Source organism: Fundulus heteroclitus, chromosome 20 (genome assembly GCF_011125445.2).
Source record: "Fundulus heteroclitus isolate FHET01 chromosome 20, MU-UCD_Fhet_4.1, whole genome shotgun sequence".
NCBI lineage: Eukaryota > Metazoa > Chordata > Actinopteri > Cyprinodontiformes > Fundulidae > Fundulus > Fundulus heteroclitus.
The window spans coordinates 20,742,603-20,767,831 of record NC_046380.1 but is presented as its reverse complement, the minus strand read 5'-3'; the positions used below and the strand labels follow the sequence as shown (position 1 = coordinate 20,767,831).

The following is a 25,229-nucleotide window of genomic DNA, read 5'->3' as shown; positions in this document are numbered from 1 at the left end:
TTGTGCAGCGTTTCCTGCCACATTCCCCCCTTCCAACACACTTTTTGTGAATGTGCTTTGAAACTGCACTCTGTGAACACCCTGCTCTTTGAGAAATTTCTTTTTGTGTCTTACCCTCCTGATGGAGGGTGTCAATGATGGTCTTCTGGACAGCAGTCAGATCAGCAGTCTTCCCTATACTTGTGATTTAGTTTACTGAACCAAGCTGAGTGTTTTTCAAGGCTCAGGAAACCCTTGGAGGTGTTTTGAGTTAATTAGACGATTCAAGTGATAAGTTGAATAGCCTACTAGTATACTTTTTCACGATATTCTAATTTTCTGAGACAGTCCTGTATATATATATATATAAATATATATATATATATATATATATATATATATATATATATATATATATATATATATATATTGTACAATGGCTGCACAGTGGTGCAGTGGGTAGCGCTGTTGCCTTGCAGCAAGAAGGTCCTGGGTTTGAGTACACCCCTGGGTCTTTCTGCTTGGAGTTTGCATGTTCTCCCTGTGCATGTGTGGGTTCTCTCCGGGTACTCTGGCTTCCTCCCACAGTCCAAAAACATGACTGTTAGGTTAATTGGCTTCTCCAAATTGTCCTTAGGTGTGAGTGTGTGTGTGAATGGTTGTTTGTCCTGTTTGTCTCTCTGTGTTGCCCTGCGACAGACTGGCGACCTGTCCAGGGTGTACCCCGCCTCTTGCCCAGTGAACGCTGGAGATAGGCACCACCAACCCCTGCGACCCCATGAGGGATTAAGCGGTTTGGAAAATGGATGGATATATAGGGAGTGGTGGCCTAGTGTTTAGAGCACAGAGCTTCGGTCCCAGAGGTTCTGAGTTCAACTCCCACAAATGGAGGGATTCTGGGTCCCTGAGCAAGACCCTTAACCCCCAATTGCTCCCCAGGTGCCGCACAGTGGCAGCCCACTGCTCCCCAAGGGGATGGGTTAAGATGCAGAATGAATTTCTCCATTGTGAGATCAATAAAGTTCAATTATATATATAAATGATGGTTTATTTTTTTTAATTGAATCACTATTTAAATCAACTTGGTCCAACGTGACCAAATTAATTTCTCTCTAAATCTAAAAACTGGCTGTGCGACCATTAAACACCAACAACTACCACCAAGTTTTTGCCAAAACTGGCAATGAGTCTTTGACATCACTGTGGCCCACTGGAGAGTTGTGGAGCGTCAATAGGATGTTTAAGGTCACCCCACTTCAATTTTTTAATGTTTGTTTGGTAGTAGAGGTCTTTATTAATGGCCCCATGATGGGGCCTTAAAACTCTCTCAGTGACGCCATCTTTGCTTCTTTCTTTTTGCTGAACCATGAACAGCCATCTTAACTGAAGCAAGCGGGACAAGCAGTGGTTTAGATGCTTTTTCCGGGTTATTTTTGCGACCTCCTGAACGAGTGGCTGACGCCCTCCTGGAATAATGCTGAGTAGACCGGCTACTCCTGGGACGTTTCACTACTGCATAGTCCCAAAGCCTTAGAAATGGCTTTATAACCCTTTTCCAGACTGATACGTGTCAATGAATTGGTTTTTCATGTTTCTAACAATGTTTTTGCCTACTTCATATTATCAAACAAGCACTAAGTGACCAATTCTGCTGGTCTTACACTGCAAAAATTAACTAAAAGTAGGTAATAATTTCTTGAAATGAGTTAATTTGTCCTTAATTTGAGCAGGTAAATAAGATTATCTGCCAGTGGAATGAGTATATTGACCCCTAAAATAAGATGATTAGATATACTGCACTTGACACAAGTTGATGGAGATAAGTTGTTCCTATTTTAAGTGCAAAAATCTTATTCCATTGGCAGATCATTTAAACTTGCCTGCTCAAATCAAGGACAAATACAATAATTTCAAGAAAAGTTTACTTACCTTTAGTTCCTTTTTGCAGTGTACAGAAAACAGGCCTGCGGGTTGGACTCAGCTGTCCGAATACTGTAGTTAAAACATGTTTATTTAACTAAGAGGCGATGAAATATATTGTCACAGCACTTTCCCCTCTTAAGTTCATTCAGTATCAGCTGAAAACTTTTGGATTTACTCAGGTTGTCTTTGTCTGATATAGAAACCAGTTTATCTGAAATTATGACCAAAAAAAAAAAAAAAAGCAGTGAGAAAAGAAAGCGCTCACAACACATTTAAAGCTTGCTCAATGGCTGTTTATGTAACCATTTATTAGTAATTTATAAGTGAAGCAATACATTAAAGTTGCCCCAGATATAAGCCCAGTTTTTAATTGCCAGAGATTAAAGGAGACGGTCCGTGATTTGTACTTACAAACTGTTTAATCAGGTCACCGCCATTCCAGCAAAGTTAAACATCAACACTACACAAGGCAGCAAAATGATTCAGTAAAACGTACTTACCCCTGATGCAACCGGCAAAGAAGACAAAGAGTAAAATCTGATAAGATCCTCTCATTTTAAGCTGCAGCGGATGGAGGGTTCAGAGGGACGTTTCGCAGCGTGGTCTGCAAGAAAGCAGCCGTCTGAGATTTATTTAAAGGCTTGAATTTTTCCTGCACTGATCTTCCAAAGAATCAGTCGCTGGTTCGTACAAAAAGAAGAGAAAGTCTATTGCGTAAGGGCTGTTCCTGTGAAAACAGTCACCTTTTGCACACATATGGAAAATATTTTAGCCCCATCTGTCTCATCTCAACCGTTCACAAATTAAAGTGTAAAAATGCTGCTTTGACTATTATTGTTCAGTGGGCGCTGGTCAAGATCTACTGACCATATTTGCCGGAAATTGCCAGAGGTGTGATGGTGTTAAGGAAGAAGACAGCTGTGAACAGTTATGATTTAAAGTTTATTAAAAAAAAAAAAAAAAAAAAAAGAGGTTCGGCTGAACATGTTTGGATCGGTATCTGTTGCTTTCAGGGAATCTCAGGAACATCTGCGCAAACAGTCAGCAGATGGGAATATTGTGCTTTGTCTCTGTCACGTAGGGATGTCCAGGTCTTCTGCGCTTTTTAACGGAGAGGTTAAACTCCTGAGTTGTCGAGGACAGACTGCAAATGTTGGATCCTCTCCACGTGAAGCAGGATTGTTGGTTTGTGTGTTTCCAGCTCAGCGGAAAGTTCCTGAATGCGCTTCTCCAGCTGCGAATGCAAAGAAACAATCAGATGGGCAGCTAATCATTTCAGCATTAATGAATATAACATACGGTAAAGCTAGAATCAATAAAGGTGAATATGTATTTAAAGAGCTTGCAAGATGTGCATTTTCACCACTACCCTGTATAACACAAAATCTGGCTACTGCCATGTTCAAATAAATCCCTCAGGCAGCTGGAGCTCGTTCAAAATGCTGCTGCCAGAGATCTGAGCAACAGGAGGGAAATTTATTATATCCCAGCAGCCCTCGAGTCACTAGACTGGCTCCCTGTTTGTTAAAACAGCTTTCAACATGTTTTCATCGCTCTATAAAAAAAAGGTGCTTAATGGTCTCTGGTCTAAACACACTACAGGAAGAACCGGCTAGGGATTTGACCTTGACCATTTATTAATTCTGCTGGCATCTTCCTAAACGGCATATTTAACGTCTCTTGCAGAGCTAACGGGTGAACTGCATAACGTTGAGATCGAGGGGATGAAGAAATGGCCTCTGATTACATACACTGCAAAAACCGATCTAAAAATAAGTAAAATGTTCTTAAAATCTGTGTTTATGTCCTAGATTTGGTAAATAATATCATCTGCCAATGGAATGAAAATTTTGACCCCTAAAATAAGATAATTAGACATCCTGCGCTTGAAATAAGATGATGGAGATGAGTTTTTCCTATTTTAAGTGCAAAAATCTTATTCCATTGGCAAATCATCTTATTTACCCGCTCAAATCAAGGACAGATACACTCATTTGAAGAACATATTACTTATTTTTAGTTCAGTTTTTGCAGTGTAGAGTTTATATAATAATACACACACAGCCTATTAATCTGCCCTGTCCACTCCACTGCTACAGACTAGAACAGATACAGTTAATTTAATCCGGCATAAATTTATCTGATGTTTTTCTATCCTTAATGACAGAGAGCACATTTTCTAAGTGGTTGCTTTCTGCCGTAATTTGAGACGGTGGTCCGGGGTGGAGAGACCACGATGTTGTGCACTGATTCATTATCACCAACCAGAAAAGGATGTAGCTAGATGACTTCAAAGACCTAAAAAAAAAAAAAAAATCACACCTGGTTTGCTCTCAGCGGAGCTACTAATCCTTTCGAGGACTCAACGTTTCTGGTCTGGCGGTCCGTCGATGTAAAGTGAGGATTTACCACTTGGGCTTTAGTCTAATACGTTCAGCACGCTTGCGGGGCATTCAACGGCCGCCTTTAAATCTTAAGAGTCCTCAGCCACATTCGTCTCGATGCCCCGTCTGATCAGCAGCGCGGCTGTAAACCGCATCGAGCTTGGAGTTTGGAAAGAGCGTGCCTGCAGGTGTGTGATCATTGCGACAGACTGAAAAGAAGCAGCTTAGCTTACTTAAATAGCCCCGCTCATTAAGTTACATACCAAAACAAACGGCTTTCATTGCTGGTATCAGACCAAAAAGTTGCTGACATTACAGTAATGATCTTTATTTATTCATTATCACAACTTTGTATATTTGAATGAATTTTGTCCTCTGTGTTTAACCCATCTCTTAGAGAAGACATGCGGCAAAGGTCCAAGGGCCGGGACTCGAACCCAGGACGTTTACGTCAAGGACCGAGGTCTCCGTACACGGGTCGCATGCTCTACCTCCACCGCACCTGTAAATTAGTGGTTTAATGAGTCTATTTTTTTTAAATGGCTATTATGTATATATGACGCTCCTTCAAGAGTTTTCTCGTCCAGTATCTTAACAGATCTGATGAATCAGATTCTTTTTTAAATCAATGTGGAACTTTTTCTCTTCGGTCTCAACTCTTTAGCATCTTGGACGCAGATGTGTGGAGTTTGATGCTAACACAAGGAGCAGATCTGGTTCAGGAGTGGGAGCTGTGGTCACAGCGACGCCGTCGTTCCCTCTCTCCGTACCTCCTCCAGCTCCTCGCAAACCGCACTTCGCTCCGCTTGTTCATCCTCGGCACTCGTCTGCAGCCAACTCCGCAACACGTCCCTCAGCTTCCGCCACGCTCTGAGTGACGCACACACGCAGCCATGCATCAGTCCATGCATGCACAACGCGTGCAACAAGACAAACAATTATTTATTTATTTCCCCCCACCCACCCACCGGAGCTGCTTTCGGCTCTTTTGGAAGTTCTTCATGTCGGTCTGAATGCTGAGAAGCTCCCTCGTCAGAGCCGGCGCATCTTTTTCAGGAGGATTTGTTAAACTGGGATCTGTAAAGGCATCACAACAGGTAATTTTTTTTTTATTCCAATATTTCAGAGTTCATAGTTTTGTAAAATAAAAAATTTATTAAAAAAAGAAGGTCAACCACAGCACCTTGGAAATCTGAGAGGTGTTTAGAGGGAGAGATGGAGTCAGGAAGGAGGACAAAAGGAGCTTCTCTGATACCTGAGCTTTCCATCTTAAAAGAAGAAAAGGAGAAAATGTAGGAAAGTCAAGTTATTTCAGGAGGAGATTACAGTTTCTATGTGTTAAAATAAAAAGGTAAATACAGATTTCTGTGTCTTTGAGGTCATGAAGGCCGACGGCGGCAGAAGGAGATCTGGAGTTCTGCTTTCCAGAGCTAACTCAGCTGCAGATATGAAGCTTTTCTGGTATGATGGATGGTACGGTGGGTGTGGGGGCTCCAGTGCTGCGTCAGTGCTGCATTTCCTTTTGATGATTTAAAAATAAAGAAGAGGAATCATTCATCAAAACTATCTGCTAAAAAGATGAGAATTTGAAGCCTGCGTTTTATATTGACCTCTAAATTCCCCAGAATTGTATTCTAAACGAGGGCTGGACGATATAGCAAAAAAAAGCACATCGATAAAATAGAAATCATATTGATCGATATCAATAATTAGCAAAAAAATTTAGAACATATAATTTTAAGTGCAGCCCTGGCCATGTTATGGTGTTGCTTACGACATAATTTGGGATACAGAACACTGAATTCAAACTGAACCTTTTATTCAACCAACTTTTTTACCAAAACTGCAAGTATTTAAAAGAAAAAAATGAATATGTGCTCTCTGAACTCTTTAAAGGGGGCGGAGCTTGGTTCCTGGTTCTGCGTTGTGATTGGTTGTGAGGATGTAATGACTGTAATATTAACCTACATGATGGGCTAGAATGCAAAAGGAAGGAAAACTGTTCTATTGAACTTTTTATTGACCCTTTTTTCTATTGATTGAAATTTCACTATCGATCGATACATATTGTTATTGAATTATCGACTAGGCCTAGTCTAAACATTGCTACCTAAAAATGGAACTCATTTTTCAGCCTTTTTTTCAGGCGTCTTAAATCCTATGTTTGGACCAAAATTCTCAGATCTTAGGATGTTTATGTAGAAATGTGAAATAAAAGGTAAAGGAATGATAAAGACAACTGGAGAGCACAGTTTTACAGTCAGACAGACTGAGATCTACACTCACAGGCGGCCGAGCGCTTCATCGTCCAGCTCCTGTGCGTCAGGCGTGGAAACGCTGCTAAGGCCCGGCAAACAGAAGGTCACGCTCTTCTTCTTCGCCGGCGCTCGGACCTCTTCCTCCGTTGGCGGTTTGCCCAGCGCCCGCCGCTTCCACCTAGCGGCGCAGCGTCTCACGACTCTCCACAGGCGCTGCGACCTCTGCGGGACGCAGGGGGGGGGGGCAGACGGTCAAAAATCCCGCTCACACGTCCTGATGTCTAAACACGGCCACAGAAACGCCCACCTGCTCCTGGCTGAGCTGCGTCAGGCTCGCCGTGAGGTCGCTCATGTGCGCGGCGTAGGCGAGGATGCGCGTCACGCCCTCCCTCAGCAGCTGGTCCCTGTACGCCTGCGCGGCCCGGGCGGCGTGCTCCCGCTCGCCACGCTGCTCCGCGACCCACAGCCTCCACCCCTGCAGAACCTGCAGCGGGGTTCGCAAAGCAGAAATATCAGTCCACCTCTCTACTGCAAAAGTGTTCACGCCCCCAGATGTAATCGCACATTAAAACCACAGACTTTAAATGTTTCATAGTGGTGTGGCCAGATGGGGACACTTGGGGTGGCACACTGAAACTAAAAGCCATAATTTCAGGATTTTATTCTACTGTTGTAGTAAAGCTGCCTGTAGAAAACTACCATAAAGACTTAAGTAAACGCCTGCTAATATCTTTTGGTTTATTGTTTGGTTTTTAATGTTACTAATGATCTAATGTGCATAGATCAATAACAGTACAGTTAACATTTTGAGTTGAACAGCAATACCTTTTCATTGTGTAATTATATTAGGAATAAGGTATACAATTATTCATTTATTGAAAAACAAAACAATTACTAGGGGAAAGTAGATACTGGCAGATAGAAATATAAGTGCGATAGAAGGTCAAGGAGAGCAGCTGCCTTGCTGGCTGTGCATAATGGGATGAAATGCTAAACTGATGCTACTACAATTTACACTGATGAGTGGGGTGGGCAGTGGGGTGGTCAATATATCGATACATATCGATTGATAAGACGTATGTCGATGATAGAAAAAAAAGGGTCAATAAAAAGCTAGCCTTAGCCTTAGGATAACAGTTTTCCTTCCTTTTGCGTTCTAGCCATGTAGGTTAATATTACAGTCATTACATCCTCCCAACCAATCACAGCGCAGACCCAGCAACGCTCCTTCACAGAGCTACAAAGGGTTCAGAGAGCACGTGTTATTTTTTTTTACTTTTAAAATGTGCAGTTTTGGTAAAAAGTTGGTCAAACAAAAGGTTGAGTTTGAATTCAGTATTTGTGTGTTCTGTATCTAAAAATACAACATTAAGCTACAGCATTAAATGGCCAGGGCTGCACTTAAAATATATGTTTTGAATTTGTTGATAATTATCGATCAATATGATTTCTATTTTATAAATATGCTTATTTTTGCTATATCATCCAGCCCTAGAGCAGAGCAGAAAAGATGCACTCCCCTTCCAAACGTATTGAAACAGGGAAGTTAATTTCTTTATTTTTGCTGTACACAGCAAACATTTGGGTCTGATGTCAAACGTATGAGAGCAAGGATAAAGATCTCATCTTTTATTTCCAGGTATGTGCATCTGGATCTGCTTAAACAACTCAGAAGACGGCCTAGTCTTTATTATTATCATCATCATCATCATCATGACTATGGCATAGTGTGGCGTGCATGTGGATCCGGTCCCCCTTTACCCTGATACCTGTAAGAAAAATAGTGCAACCGCCTAATTAGTTACTCTTGTGCTTAATTTAATTTCAGTATAATTCCAGCTGTTGTCCGAGGGCTCCAGAGGTTTGCATTAGTAGCAAACATTATGAAGACCAAACAGGTCAGGGATTCGGCTGTGGGGGAGTGTAAAGCAGGGCTGGCTTGTAAAACAGTACCCCCAAAGCTCAGAGGGTGTGTATACCTTTTGCAAAGCACAGGGAAATTATTTATTTTTTGGATGTAAGATGAGAATGTGGAGGCAGGTGTTACCTTGGCCTGAAGGGTGAGGGACCAGTGCCAGAGCGCTCGCTCCGTCTGGTCAGCCTCCCTCCGTCTGTGCTGCAGCTGTTCACAGGAAGGAGAGAAGAAGCGAAAAAAAGTCACGGCCGGCGAGGGTGCGTTAAATCATTAGTGCGGCAACGCCCCGAGAACGTCAGCTTTTTATCTACAGGGCTCTCACACGCACAAAAATGTCAAATTCAAGCAGTTTCTGCACCTTTCTCCAGGATGAATCTTCAATCTTTTGCAGCTTGTTTCAGACGTTACTCAAGAGAAAGTGACACGTGATTGAAAATGTAAAGGAAAGCGCAGACAAACCTTCGTTTTCCACAGCTCAAAGAACCTCTGGTACATCTTTAACTTCAGCAACAGGAGCCCTTGTCTTTTCATCACCTGGGGAGTTTTAACAACAGTTTTAATGCAGCGGTAGCTTCATCCGACAGGTGTGTCTTAAGATAAAACTGCAACCTTCTTTCTGCGGTGCTGGCAGCGATACTTGCTCCATGCATGCAGGGCTGTAGAGAGGAGTCTGCAGCCGTGATGCCTTCTAGCCTTTTCCATGCTCATCCTCTGCCTCCGGGCCGCCGCGGTTTGTTTCCTCCACTGTCTAAAAACCAGCTGCAGCCGCGCTAAACGGGGGAAAAGATCACAGAGAAAAGTTCGGCACACTTTGGTATTTCTTGACTTATTTTTCCACATTAAATCCAGGTCAGCGGTGTCTAAACTTTTCTCACACGGGCCAAAAATGATTAAGTCAAGCAATAGGTGGATTTTCTGTAGCAAAGGGTTGTAGATCCAAAGTCTGCCGCACGTTTGCTTCATTAAAATAAAAGGCGTCAACTTCTCCAATTCTTTTAGCCTTGATTGAAAAATAAAAAAACTTTTTTTAAATTTAGTTTCTAAGACTAAAAGGGACTGGAGAGACGTGGTCCTATCTACTATAAAATGAGAGATAATGCAAAAAAAGCATGTTTATAAACAGACAAATGCTGAAGAAAACCATTTTACACTTTAGGAAGATTTTAGTTTGCTAGTAAGATTTTTTTTGCTCTACTTTAAAAGAAAAAGTCTCCATCCGCACTAACCACCTGTGCTCGGGGGATAAATTTGTATAATTATTGAACTTCCATCAGGGGGTCACACAAAATCAGTCCAGAGACCCCCAGGCCTACACTTTGGGCACCCCTGATCTAGGCAGATGTTTACCACAATGATTCAAAGACCTGCGATGAAGACAATAAAAAAAATGCAGAAAAAAAGATATTTGCTGCTGGTCTTTTTTTTTTTAATCCTTGTTAAGATCTTCCAGAGTTTTATTCACTCTGAACTGAAAATAAAGTTCCTGTAACCATCACAAATCCACCTAAAATAAAGAAGTCTCGAGTATGGGCTCCAGGTTTCTTTACTTTCTTTGCCCCTGCTGGTAAATATTATTAGCTAGATTCACATTAACCAAGTTTCCTCACTGTAGTCTACCAATCGTTTATAGAAAATGACCTTAAATCTTTGTCTAAGAGGGTATGAGACATGGCACCGTGAGGTACAAACTGATGACTGATATGAAATACCCCAAAGCAAAAGGTTCTTTCAGCAAAAAGTTGGGTACAAAACTAAAACCTCGTAGGTAAAAAAAATGGTGATTGTGTGTAAAGACTTGCTCTTCTCGACGCTGAAGCTAGTTCCTAATGACCTTGGCTGTACGGTTGGAGTTGATGTCCTGACGCAGGATCAATCTGGGGCCAATTATTTGCCTCCCTGATGATATTAAACGATGAATGAGTATCTGCCTGTATTTCTCAGCATTGAGAACACCATTAATCTGGACCAAATCTCCAACTCTATTTGCAGAAATACAGCCCCAAACTTCTAGAAACATGCTCCAACATGCTTCACTGTTACCTACAGAAACCATTATTGTACCACTCTCCAGTCTTTGGGCATACAAACTGCCTTTTGCTACAACTGATGATTTAAATGTTCAACCCATCGGTCCAGAGCACCTGTTGCCATTTTCTGCATCCCAGTTTCTATGTTTTTTTGTACATAGTTGAGTTGCCCGGTCTTGTTTCTGGCTGCAACTCTTCTATGAAGATCCCTTCTGGCCGGACCGCTCCAGACACTGAGTGGGTGTACCTGGGTCCAACTGACTGGAGCTGATGGCACAGCTGGACATTTTCTGATTTAAAGGGAAATGAGCTTGATCTGCTGTAAGTTTCCTCGGCCCGCCACTGCATCTACGATCCTTGGTGTTGCCCGTTTCTCTGTCCTTCTTCAAAAGAGCTTATCTCAAAACTCCAGTCTGCCGTGAAATCATTTTCTAGGATAGACCTTGATGTCTTGTTGCTGTGCTCAGTCTTGCCTTATCAAACAACCTGAGACACAATACTGCCTTCCATAACACTCACCTTGGTAGCAGAGTTTTGCTGTTCCTCGCCCGGTTTAAAGCCTCCACAGTTGTTTCTGTTTTACCTCATGGCTGCGTTTCAACCTGTATGCGACCGATGCATTCGTACCCGTTTGGTATAACCGGCTCATCTGGCTCCCTGACTTTCTGCATGTAAACCTGTAAGAACTGATGCTGGTTTGAAGGCAAGGGGTAGTAGCACCAAATATTGATTTTGGGGAAAATCAGCTCAGTTGTCCTAACTGTAGGATGAATGTTGAAATTGGGAACCAATGTAACCATCTGGGAACTGGTGACGGTTTGAAACCCATGCGGACTCACTCATCAGGAAATGTATTTTTAAGTACATTTTGTGGTTTTTATGTGAATTCTACTTTTATGAGGATGTTTCATTCTTGTCTTATTGCGTCTTTATTAAAGGAACGGTGTGTTGTTGCTGTGAAGCGCCACTGAATTTTTACTTGCACAGGATAGCTGTATGATGTCGTTTTCAGTTCTGTTTCTGGTCCGCTTCTCTTACTGACTTACATGTTTGCAGGCTGCTGCTCTTTTCCCAAAATAAAATACAAACTGCGACGCTCCAGTTTGGGAACCCTGAGAACTCACATATGATTGGCTCAGGAACCAGGAAGTAAACACGGGGGGGGAAAAAACATGACAAATACATTGTTGATGGAGAGGACCGATTGTTTATAGGGAATGTTACTTCCATCCTGGGTGAGAAATGAGAATGATTTAGGTTGATTTTACAGTTAATATCTTACTTATAGCTCCTTTAACTTTACATTCATCTGTTGATTTTGGTGTTTTTGCAAAAAAAAAAAAAGGAAAAACTTGTAGGGAACTGTCAGGGCCAAACTGATCCTGGCAGATCCACTGCATGATGAATTCAAGCTGCCTCCATCCAGACGCAGATATCTGCTGCCAAGATTCAGGAATGACAGACTAAAACATTAATTTATTGCTACAGTGAATTGAATTTGGATTTTGAAATAATATAGTGTGATGTTGGTGAGTATGTCGTTTTGTTACATGTCTGTCTTTGTGTTTTACAACTGGCTGTGCAATCAATTGCCCCTGGGGCATAATAAAAAGTGTTTAACCTGATTTAGATTTTCCTTTTGTTCCCTCTCTTTGCATTTTGTGAACTGATAAAAAATAAAATGAAGAATCATTATTTATATTTTCTAAAGCATTCTTAGTTTACAGCAAAACCTTTGGGAAGTTGGAGTTTTATTTTACCACAAAGTTCTTTTAAAAACTAACTTCAGTTAAAATGTTTTAAATAATGAATAGAAATTGGGTTTATATGAGCATATTTAAGTTAGCCTGAATAACTTAAATACTAAAAACTAAGCTAAAACTCCCTTCATGTCCATTCACCTCGATCTAATGTTATCTGAGCGTGGCGGAGCGACTCCCTCTGCTGGTTGTGCTTTGACAGCGCACGTGTTGTTACTTCTCTCCAAGCGTGAAAAACCTGAGCAAATTAAGCACAAAGAGAGCAATAAGAAAAGACCACATGGAGGAAAAAAACAGAGGAAAATGCATTTTAGTTTTAAGGCCAAAGACCAAACCTTCAGCTGAAAGTGCTTCTGGGCTTGTTGCTCTGCGAGTCGTAACTCCGCCCGGAGCTCTGCTTTCTCCCTCCATGTTTTTAGGGCCTTCCTGATGACATAAGACTCTTGTTATGAGGCTGAAATGTGCTCTTGATTTCAAAGCAGCGAATCCAGAAAGAAGACAATAAAACTGTGTTTCCAGCGCCTGCAGCAACAAACTATTTTACTGGGAGTTCATCTGACAGACCAACACAAAGTAGTGCATTATTATAAAGTGGAAGAAAAAAATGGTTTAAAAAAATGTTGATTTAAAAAAAAATTAAGAAGCATGTTGTATCCAACACACTTTACTCTGAGACGCCTAAATAATTTTTTAACTTCATGATTCACTATATATATATATATATATATATATATATATATATATATATATATATATATATATATATATATATATATATATATATATATATATATATTGTGAAGGCAGCATCATCCTTGGGGCAGGCAGTGACAGGGAGGCTGTTTGGACTTGATGGGAAGATGGATAAAGGTAAATAAGGCTACGGCTACATTCACACTGCAGAACTTGATGCTCAATTCAGACTTTTTACTGAAATTATAAAACATAATAAAAAGATTTGATAAAAAAAAAGTTCAAACAGCATAAATGCAACATCATACCATAAAAATACTTAAAAACTAGTTAAAAGCCAGCTGGAAAAAGTGGGCCTTCAACTGCTTCTTAAAAGATTGAACAGAGTCAAGACAGCGCAAAGATGAAGGCAACGCATTCCACAATCTGGGTGCCACAGCTTTAAATCACCTGATATTAGTTTGTGTAACCATTAACAGCCTTTGTCTGGAGGATTTAAAACTACAAGAAGGGGAATATGGCTGTAAAAGGTTGAAAATATAAGCTGGAGCTTGGCCACTCAGGGTTCAAAAACTAGAATTTTACAATGAACTCTAAAACGTACCGGTAGCCAAAGTAAAGAGATTAAAACTGGGTCTAATATGCTGTCTCTTACTTGTGTTGGTTAAAAGTCTTGCAGCAGCGTTCTGCACTAACTGCAGACGGCCAAGATCTTTATTTTTCAAAACACATAAAAAGGCTGTTACAACAGTCAAGAAGAAATTAAATAAAAGCATGAATATTCATCTCCAATTCAGCTTTTGACATATTTCTTAGCTACAAGAAGTGTTGATTAATCTGCAAGAATGACACTATAGTGACGTGGTAGAATAAAAAATGATGCCAAGGTTTCTGAGGCTTGGTGTGACAGAGGAGGCTAATATACCCAGAGATGCCTTAATTTCTGTTATTTGCTTCTCAGGGGCAATCATTAGTGTTTCCGTCATATCAGAGTTTACTTGCAAGGAGTCTTCACAGATCCACTGTTTAATACCATTAACACGGTTTATCAAGCAGGACAACATAAAATATTCAGCTGGCTTAAAAAGAACAATAGAGCTGACTATCATCAGCGTAGAAATGATAAGATACATCAGGGAACTGCCTGATTATCAGGCCAAGGGGGGAAATATATAAAAGAAAGAGAACAGGTCCCAAGACCGAGCCCTGTGGTACCCCACTGAGTCTGACATGAACTGGTTTAACAAAAACACTGAAGGAGAGAGGTGGGATTTAAAGCCCTCTAGAGCCTTGTCTGATAGAACGACTACATCGAAAAGCCTATTGATCAAAATACTGTGATCGACCGAATCAAAGGCAGATGTAAGATCTGGAAGAACCATTACAGTGGATGCTCCAGAGTCAAAATGTCACTAGAAACTTTAAGTAAGACAGTTTCTGTTGAATGGAGCTTATGAAACCCAGACTGAAAATTGTCAAAGAGCTCACGTTTTTCCATAAAAGAAATGACCTGTTCTGCCACTTCTGTTTCAAGACGTAAAAAGTTCAAAACCTCCAATATGACACATTAAGGCGTGTGGCTGAACAGTAGCGGATTGCTTTACCTGAGTAAACCCTCTGTTCGCCGCTGTTGAAGCTCCTCCGCACGTTCCCACATCAGAGACACCTCAAAGCTGTGACTCTGTGAGTAAAGCAGTGGCTAAACATCAGCTTATCTCCACTCAAATCAAATCAAATCAAATCGTTTGGTTTCATTTCTAAAAGCTGATGATTAATCACCTCCCAGGCCACGAAGCAGTGCTTTAGAAGTTTATCTTCACGGTGGCGTCGAATCTCCTCCAGTCTGCTGTTCTTCATTCGCCGCCTCTGAACATACTGATGACAAAAAAAGCACACACGACTAACTAACTAAAAAGCAGAAACGAGCAGCCGCCGTGGCCTTTTTATTAGGGCTGAACAATTAATCGCATTTTCAATATAATCGCGATTTAAAAAAATGCAATTTCCAAATCGCAGAGTCTGCAATTTTTGGCTATGTAACAATTAGGGAATTAGACACGTCCATTAGGTGTCGGTAAAATGTTTGAAGTGGGTTTGCCTCCACATGGAAGGGAAGACAGTTGCAGCAGTGAGATAATCTAATTTTATTACTTGTTTTAGAGTTTATATAATCATACATAGCATTAAGTACAGGTCAATTAGTTTGATACATAGACTTGCTTGTTGGTTGCACTTTATGTTCAACAAGGATTGATGTCCAAATCAACTAAAAGCTGTTCTCTTGAACAATATTCTGATTAATAGAAACATTAAAAGTTCTTGTTTTGAATAGTCCTTGTTTAAAAATGTCTTTATTTAGAGGCCATTTTTGTTGCTTGTGGTTAATGCAGAGAAAAGTCAAAATTGCAATTTTGGTTTAAATATATCGTAGGCAGAACGCAATCATTTCTTTCTCTGAGTTTAGATGCTGCGGGTCTTTTAGCACCTAATCTGCACAGCGAGGAAACAAAATGATTTGTTGTTTGTATATGTTTAAAAACACATGATAAATTAAACTGGAAAAAAAAAAATCGCAATATTAAGAAAAAAAAATCGCAATTAGATTATTTTCCAAAATCGTTCAGCCCTACTTTTTATCCACGCTCTAGTAAAGCTCGCGATTGGAGAAATCTACCTGCTTCCATTTCTCCACAGCCCATCGCATGCAGCGCAAATCCCCCTGGACACAGGCCTGCAGCTCTCTGGTTCTCCTGGCATCAAACAGATAAATCCATTAGCCATCAACGACAACATAAGACCGGCTCAAGACGGCTCAGGGTTGACTCCACCTGTCTCGCATCTCAGAGCTGTAGTCCCTCCACCGCATCACGGCGCCGCGGAGGAGCCTACGAGCGTACAGACGCTGTGACGCCTCCCGTTTCTCCGCCTCTCTGATCCGCTGCTGCGCGCGTCGTCTCCACCGAAGCCAGGCTCTCCGCGAGCGGCGCCGCTCCTCGTGAAGGACGGCCTGCAAGCACGAAGCGACGGGTCCTGAGCACGTCAGCCTGTCTGGATCAACGCTGAAACGCATCAGCAGGTGCGCCCCTACCATCCGCTCAGAGAGCCGCTCCTCCTTGTGCTCCTCGGATCGTCCCCACCAGGTGTAAAACACCCAGGAGAACCGGCGTTGTCTGGAAGCCCAGAAAGAAAAACAAAAAAATAAGTCATGCAGGAGAGGATATAGATTGGGCTGTATTTATGAGGGTTACAGGTCTGAGCAGAAAGGTGCCAGATCACCGATTAAAGGCTTCGGCTTTCAGTCTCCTCTGTCCTCGCAGACGTCCCTGCAGAGTGAACTCCACCCAAGAGTTGAAACATCGCGGTAAGGTCCGCTCAGCAAACCAGGCGTCGGCGCGGCGCTGAGCTTCCTGGAGAGAAACGTCAACTTTTCTATTAAAAGTGTCAAATTGAGCTTTCTTTAAAGCTCAGATGGTAAATAAAATAGTGTTATTCCTTCTGAATGCCATTGGGATGATTGTGTGGTGACAAAATCGGCTACAGTTATGAATCATTCAGAGGAAAACTGAACATGTGCACAGCTTTAGTATCTGTAAATGCATTAACTAATCTCATAACATTATTTCAAACCACATATTATTCTGTCATATCATAATTAATCCATTTTCTTTGGTAAGTTTTATGATCTTGACAAAAACAATAAATTAAACCTCTATTAGTTTCCTCAATTGGAAAAAAAAATGACCTCATCTTTCTATTTAACCATCTAAAGTCTCACTAAGCTAAAGATCTCTTTTACAAAGGTGACCTGGGCAAGAAGTCAACGTGTCACAATTTAAAAAGTAAATAATCTGGTAGTCCAGACAGTTGAGTGAGGTTGTCGACATCATTTTAACTAAAAACACTCATCAGAGTCACACTGTCTAACATTTAGGATCCAGGTGAGATGAGCTCCAGTCATTTCCGTTCAGTTTGTACAGTGTTAGTCACTGACTCAGGTAGAGATGCATCCTGGGTAGAGATGCATCCTGGGTAGAGATGCAGCCAGAATTACAGATGGTGACAAGAACTGGCCGATCTGCTGCTGGATCAGCCCTGACCACTAACCAGCAGCCAATCCCAACCTGGCCGGCACTGAGCTCTAACTCCAAAGACACTGTATCTTAGAAATAATAGTATTAAGATGATCAAAAAAACAATTCAACTTTAACTGCATCATAAGCTGCTCTTAAACACATTTTACCTACTTATTATGAGTGGGATTACAACCTGTTAACTAGTAAGAACATTTCGTTAACTGTTTCGATATTGAAGCCAGCGTTTCCTGCACACATGCTCACCTCTTACCAAAAGATCAACGGGCGGATGCACCTTCCTATATCAAACAATGTGGACAAACTAGGGTAAAAAAATAATAATAATACCGAGTCATTAATCGGCAAAATCTATCGCCATAGCTACTGATTTTATCTATAAAATCTATTGGCAATACAAGTTGATACGTGCTGCAGAGTTGCTCTGATTATCTTTTTAAGCTTTCAACTTCTCTCTGTTATGGAACATGGCGGGTTTGGAAACGTTGGTCGGCCTTTTGTTAGATCTACAAGCGAAGGCATGGACCCACATTTTCTAGAGTAAACACACGCTGACTTCTGTTTTTTTTTGCTAACCCTAATTTTCTTTTCTTTTTTTTTTTTTTTAAGTACCCGGGTTTTCCCACTGAGATTTAAAGATCTCTTGTTTAAAGGGGTCCTGTTGAGGAAGACGGCACCAGAGATGTAGAAAATATGATAACATGAAACAAACTAGTAGCATAAAGTGCAATTTAAGGAACATTTCAAAATATCACCGGTGAATTAATAATCTTTGCACAGTGGTGTAAACTCTCCTCTACACTTCATAGGTCTGAAAGAGAATTTGGGAATCGGCTAAAATCAGCGTCTGCAGCTGAAGCTTCGCAAGAACAAAAAATTGGAAACTAGCCACAAAACTGTGATGGGTGCAGCTGTAATTTCAGCGACTGGTCTATGCGTGATGGTGGGATGGAAGGACCGGGGTCTCTGCATTAATGCTGGTATCGCTCCAAACTGAGGTACAGAAAGACATCAGCTTCTATCACAGGGTAGCTGAACTCAAAACTTGGAGACGGGACGACGAGCTCTGCCGTCCAGGAGAGTCTCAAAGTCAGACCTGTGGTCCGCCGCGGGCAAAAGGAGCTCAAGATGTCTGCAGGTATGTCCCACCAGGATGAGACCCTGGGGACAGACCCAGAACTCGCTGGAAGGACAATAACCTGAGAGCCGCCCTGCTCTGACCCTGTTGCCTAACCCAACCTCGGACAGGCGGATGGTAATAGATGGATGTGAAAACATAAATATTTGAAATATTCTTTATTTATTCCCCTTTCACACAAGCATTCGAGGTTGTTTGGGACAGACCTGCAAACCACTTTATGGAGAACGATCTTGTGAAAATACCTGCGTACGCCTCTGTTCAGCAAGCTTTTCTCTCCACTGGTGGAAGCAGCGCCTCAACACAGAAACCCTGCAGCAAGAAAAAACAGTTTCCCAAATGTTTAAAATTCCCCTTCCTTTATTTCTGGAGAGGTTGTTAGAAAATGTAGAAGGCGACCAAAAACCTGGAACTGGTCATCGCCTTGTTGATCAGGGGCTGAAAGCTCCGATCTTCCGCTTCCTCCAGCCGATCCATCCACAGTTTCCAGTACTTGGTCACCGTCTGCCAAAGAACACTTTCGCTTTTAACGTTTTTTTTAATGTTTTCACTGAGGCGACTGTAATGCGACGGCCGCGCAGCCGTTACCGTTTGCCGACGGTGCTGGACGGCCATGTTGTGGTCCAGTCGGTGCGCTTTGCTCCGGGCGACGTTCAGAGAGAACCCCTGCAGTCCGGCACGCTGCAGACAAAAAAAGGGATCGAGACCTGACCACACGCTCTGTCCATCGCTGCTGGATCCATTTGTTTTGTTTGTTTGTTTTTTTTACCAGTAAATGACGCTGGAAATGTTGACATGCTGCCTGGTTTCTGTCAGCGTCTGCTCTACACAGCTGCACGTCTACATCGGAGCTCAGGAACCAAAGAGGTAAAAGGAGGGCCACACAGATCTAACAGCACCTTAAACCTTCTCACATTCTGCCACGTTACAGGCACAAACCAAAAGACAAGACTTTTGGACTTGGACTAGGCCAAACTAATGCGTGAATGTGCTTTTGTTTAAACCGTGCCATTAGCTTGGTAGCTCCAGCTGCATGTTTAGGGTTTTGCCGCAGAGAGGTGAAGCTCCACCTCAGTCTTAAGTCTTTTCTAACAGATTTTCTGTCTGCATTGCCTCATATTTCTCTCCGCCCATCTTTGCAGCAGCAAAGCATCCCCACGGCGTGACACCTGCACCACCGTATGGGCATGCACAGCGTTGGCACAGCCACGCTTGAGGCAATTTAGTGTTCCTAAACGTTCTTCTCCACACTCCAAAAACAAAACTAAAAATAAGTCAAATCTTCTTTAAATGAGTGTATTTGTCCTTGATTTGAGCAGGTAAATAAGATGATTTGCCAATGGATTGAGATTTTTTACACTTAAAATAGGAACAACTCATCTCCATCATCTTATTTAGAGTGTATTATATATAAGTATCTTATTTTAGGGGTCAAAAATACTCATTCTATTGGCAGATAATCTTATTTATGTGCTCAAATCAAGGACAAATGCACTAATTTCAAGAAAATGTGACTTATTTTTAGTTATTTTTTGCAGTGTATAGAGTTAACTTCCCCAATCCTTTTCACCTTCATTTCCACTTCACTGAGTCCAGAATTGGAGGAAAAATGCTGAAACCGTACCAAAAAATATCATTAAACTCAGACTGTTTCAAACACAGAGGTTGTAAAAGCAACAAACTCTCACTCCTAACTCGGTGAAAATGTGTAAGTGGAAGGGATTTCAAACGAATCGCAACCGTCACGACTCCCAACTGCGGGAGAAAGAAAAACACGCCGCTTCAACTGAGATTACAGTCAGCAATCTAAAGTCATCGTTTCTAGCAATTTCACAGCAGTTAATCTCTGAAACAGAGTTTTAACCCCTTCTAACTCAGAAGAGCTTTGTAATAATCCACAGATCCTGAATAATTAAAGCCTCGTTGTAGTAACGACCCAATTCAAACTTAAAAGTTGCCGCATTTTCTACGATCCTGGGCAATTCTGCTCACTTTAGTGAAAGAAATTCTAACTTTACCCGCTAAACTCGCTTAGAAAAACTTTGATGAGACGCTGAAAGAGGAAGTCTGTGCTTTCCCTTAGTTAAAGATTTCCACCAACCTACAAAATAAACTTTGTCAGTGTATCTGTAAAACACGGTGTCCTGTTATTTAAAAGACAATATAAACTATTATATAGATGGTACACTGCAAAAAGGGAACTAAAAGTAAGTAAAATTTTCTGAAAATTTGAATATTTTCCCTTGATTTGAGCAGCTAAATAATAGTATTTGCCAGTGGAATGAGTATTTTTACCCCTAAAATAAGATAATTAGATATCCTGCACTTGAAATAAGATGATGGTGATAAAATGTTTTCATTTTAAGTGCAAAACTCTTATTCCATTAGCAAATATTCTTTTGTAGCTGCTCAAATCAAGGAAAAATACACTATATTCCAGAAAATTTTACTTACTTTTAGTTCCCTTTTTGCAGTGTGTAAACTGGGGAACGGCTGAAATAAAATACTGGTGATATTCAACCAATGAGAAATGTTTTGCATCCTTCCACGGTAAAGCTCCACCTTTAGTCCAGGGTCCATGCAAAAGTCCACCCTCCCTACAAGGGGCCCTTTTCTGGGTACATTTCTACCCACCTTTGGCTGATTTGGACTTGGTTCCTGTAGTGGAAAGGCAGGATGGAGAAAAAATACTCCAGGAAACTGCTCGATTTCCTGTGGTGGAAACACCTGTAGCGTTTTTGTGGCTGCAGCATGTTAAAACGTGAAAAGGTTTAAGATGTATGAGTATCTGTAATGGACTGCATGCGTGTTTGTGTATCCAGGTTGTGACTACGGTGCAGGATACAGGCTCTCCAGCGCACCAGCGCTCTGCGACGAGTGCTCCGAACGGCCAGGTGGTCTGCAGCCAGCGATCGCGTCTCTTCATCCCGCTTGTGATTCAGAGCTTTCCTCCATTCTCTCCAACACGTCGCGACCAGGCGGCGGCGACAGGCGCTCCGAGCCACGGCTGCAAGAAGCCCACACAAGATAACCGCGTGCAACCAAGATAAACGTCAAGAGGAACAGACGACTGTTAAAGAAAGGGAAACCAAAGCACCTTTTCTATCGTTCTTGGCCTTCTGATGGGAATCAAAACTCATCCACTGATGAAATGCTCTGGTTTTCAGTCGAAGGGTGAAGTAAAGAGCCGCTTTAGACTCTTCTTTTTTCTGGTAACAAGCAGCTCTGTGTGTCTCTCTCCAGAGATTCCAAGCCTTATGACAAGAAAAAAAATCCCAATTCATCCAAAAAAGCCCTAAACAAAAACCATCGGCCTTCATCAGGATTGTGCAGCTCGTGCCGTTACCTTCCTCTGTAAGCTCAGCGCCCTTTGCTCCTGTGCTCGACCCGCCAGCGCCTTCAGGTGCCGTTGCTGCTGCAGCCTCGTCTGCCACAAACGCCACACTGAGCTGCAGAACTCCGCCGTGTTAAAGCCACTACGGTACGCGAGGCACCGTCGTCTGATGCGACGATCAACAAACCAACTCACCGCAAATCTGAAAGCCTCTTCCGCTCGAGGGACGAGTCGGCCGTCCTCCGCTGTGCTCTCCCGATCTCGATGAAATCCTTCCACCCGTCCAAAGCCAAACGCCCCAGTCGCCCGGCAGCTGCTCACAGAAGCAGAGCGCTTTAAACCACGTCTAAGATCTGAAGCTAATACCTGCCCTGTTTATGTGCATGAAATCATACCAAGCGATTCTGCATGCTGCAATTGAGTCTTTCTCTGCCGCTGTGAAGATGTGAAATTCCTCCACTCATAAAATGTCCAGTTAAACAGGTAATACCTAGACACCAAAAATCATCATTAGCAGCAGGCATGAACTAGACAGTGGAGAGCAGCTCAATCACGTCCAATCAGACAACTGCAACGTCCCCCTGAGCCACACGAGTTGGACCCGGGCACGAAAAACCCCGTCCACTGCTTCACTGCATAGACCAGGGGTCTGCAACTTAGACACCACCGGCTCTATGAACCTTCCACCGTGGCTCTTTATTACTTAGACTGAAAATGATGAGGAGCCAACTAATGTTTTGACATAGAGATATAACAAATAAATGTTTAGCAGTTTTTTATCGTGGAATAATTTCATTTAATTTCCACAAAAGAATAAGACAAAAAGTTCCAGTAATATATTTTATTAATCTATTTTGTCATTAGATAAGCAAAGTTACTTTATTTATCCTGCAAAGTTACTTTATTAATCCTGCAAAGTTACTTTATTAATCCTGCAAAGTTACTTCATTTATCCTGCAAAGTTACTTCATTTATCCTGCAAAGTTACTTCATTTATCTTGCAAAGTTACTTTATTATCCTGCAAAGTTACTTCATTTATCCTGCAAAGTTACTTTATTATCCTGCAAAGTTACTTTATTTATCCTGCAAAGTTACTTTATTACCCTGCAAAGTTACTTCATTTATCCTGCAAAGTTACTTCATTTATCCTGCAAAGCTACTTTATTATCCTTCAAAGTTACTTCATTTATCCTGCAAAGTTACTTTATTTATCCTGCAAAGTTACTTTATTATCCTGCAAAGTTACTTTATTATCCTGCAAAGTTACTTCATTTATCCTGCAAAGTTACTTCATTTATCCTGCAAAGTTACTTTATTATCCTGCAAAGTTACTTTACTCTGAAATCCACTGCAATTCACTAAAATTCTTAAACTGTATGCAAACGAAATTTTGTTCTGTACGACTCTGTGCATACAAAATGACAATAAAGTTTGTCTAAGTCTAAGTAAGATTGGAATGAGCTTCAAAAATTTTTATTTCCCACAACCCATTGAAGAAATTGCATCCATCCTCTTTTTTGTAAAAGATTAATCATTTTCTTTATTTTAAAAACAGAATATAAATAAAATGATGGTTCTTTAAAAAAATTACAATTTCTATCGTAGACATTTATCAACAATTATAAATTCTGTTTTCCAAAGGTCATGTGACATATGCGGCTCTAAATGCGTTTTATTCAGCTGGACTGAGGGTCAAAATGGCTCTTTGGATTGTAATAAAGGTTGCAGGCTCCTGGCATAGACTTATATCATTACCAAGGGCTATGAGTATCCAGTCCTAATACACTCCTAAATCACTCAGATAATCCATCGACGGTGCAACATGATCTGCTTTCCACTCAGTCCTCACCCGTCTGGACAAAAAGGGACTTTTCTGTCTAAAGATTTCAGTTCATCCCGCCGCAACCTAGTTATTGGGGGAAATCTGAAATTTATCATCTGGGCAGTGGTGCTGTTTTCCATCTAAGCTGCCATATCATTTATTTTTTCAGCATTTTCTGGTTCTTTACAAGAGAATAATACTAATAATGAAAAAAAAAAACAGTACAACTACAATAGGGTTCCCTGCTCCGCTGGGAGCAGACGAGGACAGAAAGGCTCCTAGCGAGCAGCTCAAAGAAGGTGGTACTGGAAAAGCGGCAACACGGTACAACTTCCTCAATTAGCAGCCACCGGCGCTAAAGGTCAGCACTGGGGCGCCTCAAGGATGCGTACTAAGCTCCCTGCTCGTCACCCTGCTGACAAACGACTGCCAGCTGAAAACACAACACAGATCTTCTGCTCAGTTACGCTGCAGAAACGAGGCCCGTGTGCAAAAACTGACCTCATCCACTAGAGAAAATATTTGAGCAGCCACCATCTCAGTCTTGAGAAAAAAAAGGAGATTGCCACAGACGTAATAAAAGCCCTTGCTCAGTACCTCCTCTCTAAATTTCACATAATTAAATTGGAGACGCAGCAATGGTATAGAGACAAAAATCTAAAATATGTAAGGGAGCAACTCTTTAAACAGTATTGAATATTTATTGTATCCTTTGGTTTGTCTCATCTTTTTTTTTTTTTAAACAAAGTAGGCATGAGAAAATGTCTCAATTTCTTCAATGTGTTTTGAGCGTGTGGCAGGATTTTCAGTTTAAACAGGGAGCTCACTAGAAAAAGGGAAGTAAAAGTAAGTCAAATTTTCTTGAAATGAATGCATTTTTCCTTGATTTAAGCAGGTAAATAAGACTATTTGCCAATGGAGTGAGTATTTTTACCCCTACAATAAGATAATTAGACATCCTGCCCTTGAAATAAGACGATAGAGATGAACTGTTCCTATTTTGAGTGCAAAAATCTTATTCCATTGGCAAATAGTTTTATTTACCTGCTTAAAATAAGGAAAAATACATTCATATCAAGAAAACTTGACTTACTTTTACTTCCCTTTTTGCAGTGCTGGTCCAGCAAAAGAAAAAAGAAAAAGAAAAAAGATCTCATAAAGGTCCATCCTAACGCCTCAGGGCCGACCTGTAGTGGCACTCTGCTCTCATCAGAAGACTCCATTCCCTCCTGGATGTCCACCAGTCGTCCCTCCATCTGCCAAAGGCTCGTCTCAGGATGCCTCTGCTGCAGTGGCGCCTGTAAAACACAACATTCCTGCTCGTCTAAAACTCCTCAGACTCCCGCAGGACGTTAAACGTGGCAAACAGACCACGGGCAAAGTGAAAAATAATCACAACCACGTGTTTGTTTGTGGTTATTTTTCCATCTGCGACACCTGTTTAACGTCACCTTGCTTGCTGGGGCGGGACTCGACCGAAGGTGTTGCGCATCCATATCTTCAGGAATTTTCTTGCCAAGTGTCTGCGGATGTTTGAGGGGTCCGAGGTTGTTAGATTGTTTTATTAGTTGCATAAAACATGGTAAGTACATCATCTAGGCACCTTATCCTGAGCTCCTTGAGTCTCCCTCCCTTGTTCCAGTTGTAGCCCACCCTGTAGGGAACCTTCCTGGGCTGAGCTCTGCGCAGCTGTCTGGATTCACCCTCAGATCTGACGGGTCGCAGCCTCGCTGGGTCTGCGCTTCGGACCGACCCACTTTGCATTATTTTATTTTTTTTAACTCAGACTCCTGAAGCAAACTTCCTCCATCCTGGCTGTAAAAGTGCTTAACTGCCGCGCGATTGTTTTTCTTGGTCACATGACCTGAGCAGTATGCGTGAGTCCGCTCCTTTTTGATGCACCG

General features: G+C 41.6%; 2 protein-coding genes across 2 annotated transcripts in view; both read right to left on the bottom strand.

The window, feature by feature from the left end:
• The window catches only part of zgc:172271 (PBP2_transferrin domain-containing protein), a 12,224-nt gene extending 9,204 nt beyond the window's left edge, over window positions 1-3,020 (bottom strand). The window contains exon 1 of the mRNA XM_012872685.3: window positions 2,403-3,020. Within this exon, the coding sequence (XP_012728139.2) occupies window positions 2,403-2,457 (55 nt within the window). The 5' untranslated portion in view covers window positions 2,458-3,020. The remainder of the gene's footprint in view (window positions 1-2,402) is intronic.
• On the bottom strand, window positions 3,008-25,229 carry sfi1 (SFI1 centrin binding protein). The gene is given in 30 exon segments (XM_021321542.2): window positions 3,008-3,136; window positions 5,057-5,156; window positions 5,255-5,363; window positions 5,470-5,554; window positions 5,646-5,805; window positions 6,573-6,766; window positions 6,852-7,028; window positions 8,592-8,666; window positions 8,919-8,993; window positions 9,069-9,229; window positions 12,388-12,484; window positions 12,582-12,672; window positions 14,544-14,620; window positions 14,719-14,814; window positions 15,614-15,689; window positions 15,768-15,946; window positions 16,028-16,109; window positions 16,216-16,346; window positions 18,414-18,480; window positions 18,575-18,672; window positions 18,757-18,849; window positions 18,938-19,008; window positions 21,014-21,175; window positions 21,266-21,422; window positions 21,515-21,617; window positions 21,698-21,815; window positions 21,898-21,992; window positions 24,513-24,623; window positions 24,777-24,848; window positions 24,929-25,229. Coding segments are annotated over 30 exon segments (3,402 nt in total). The 5' UTR covers window positions 25,090-25,229.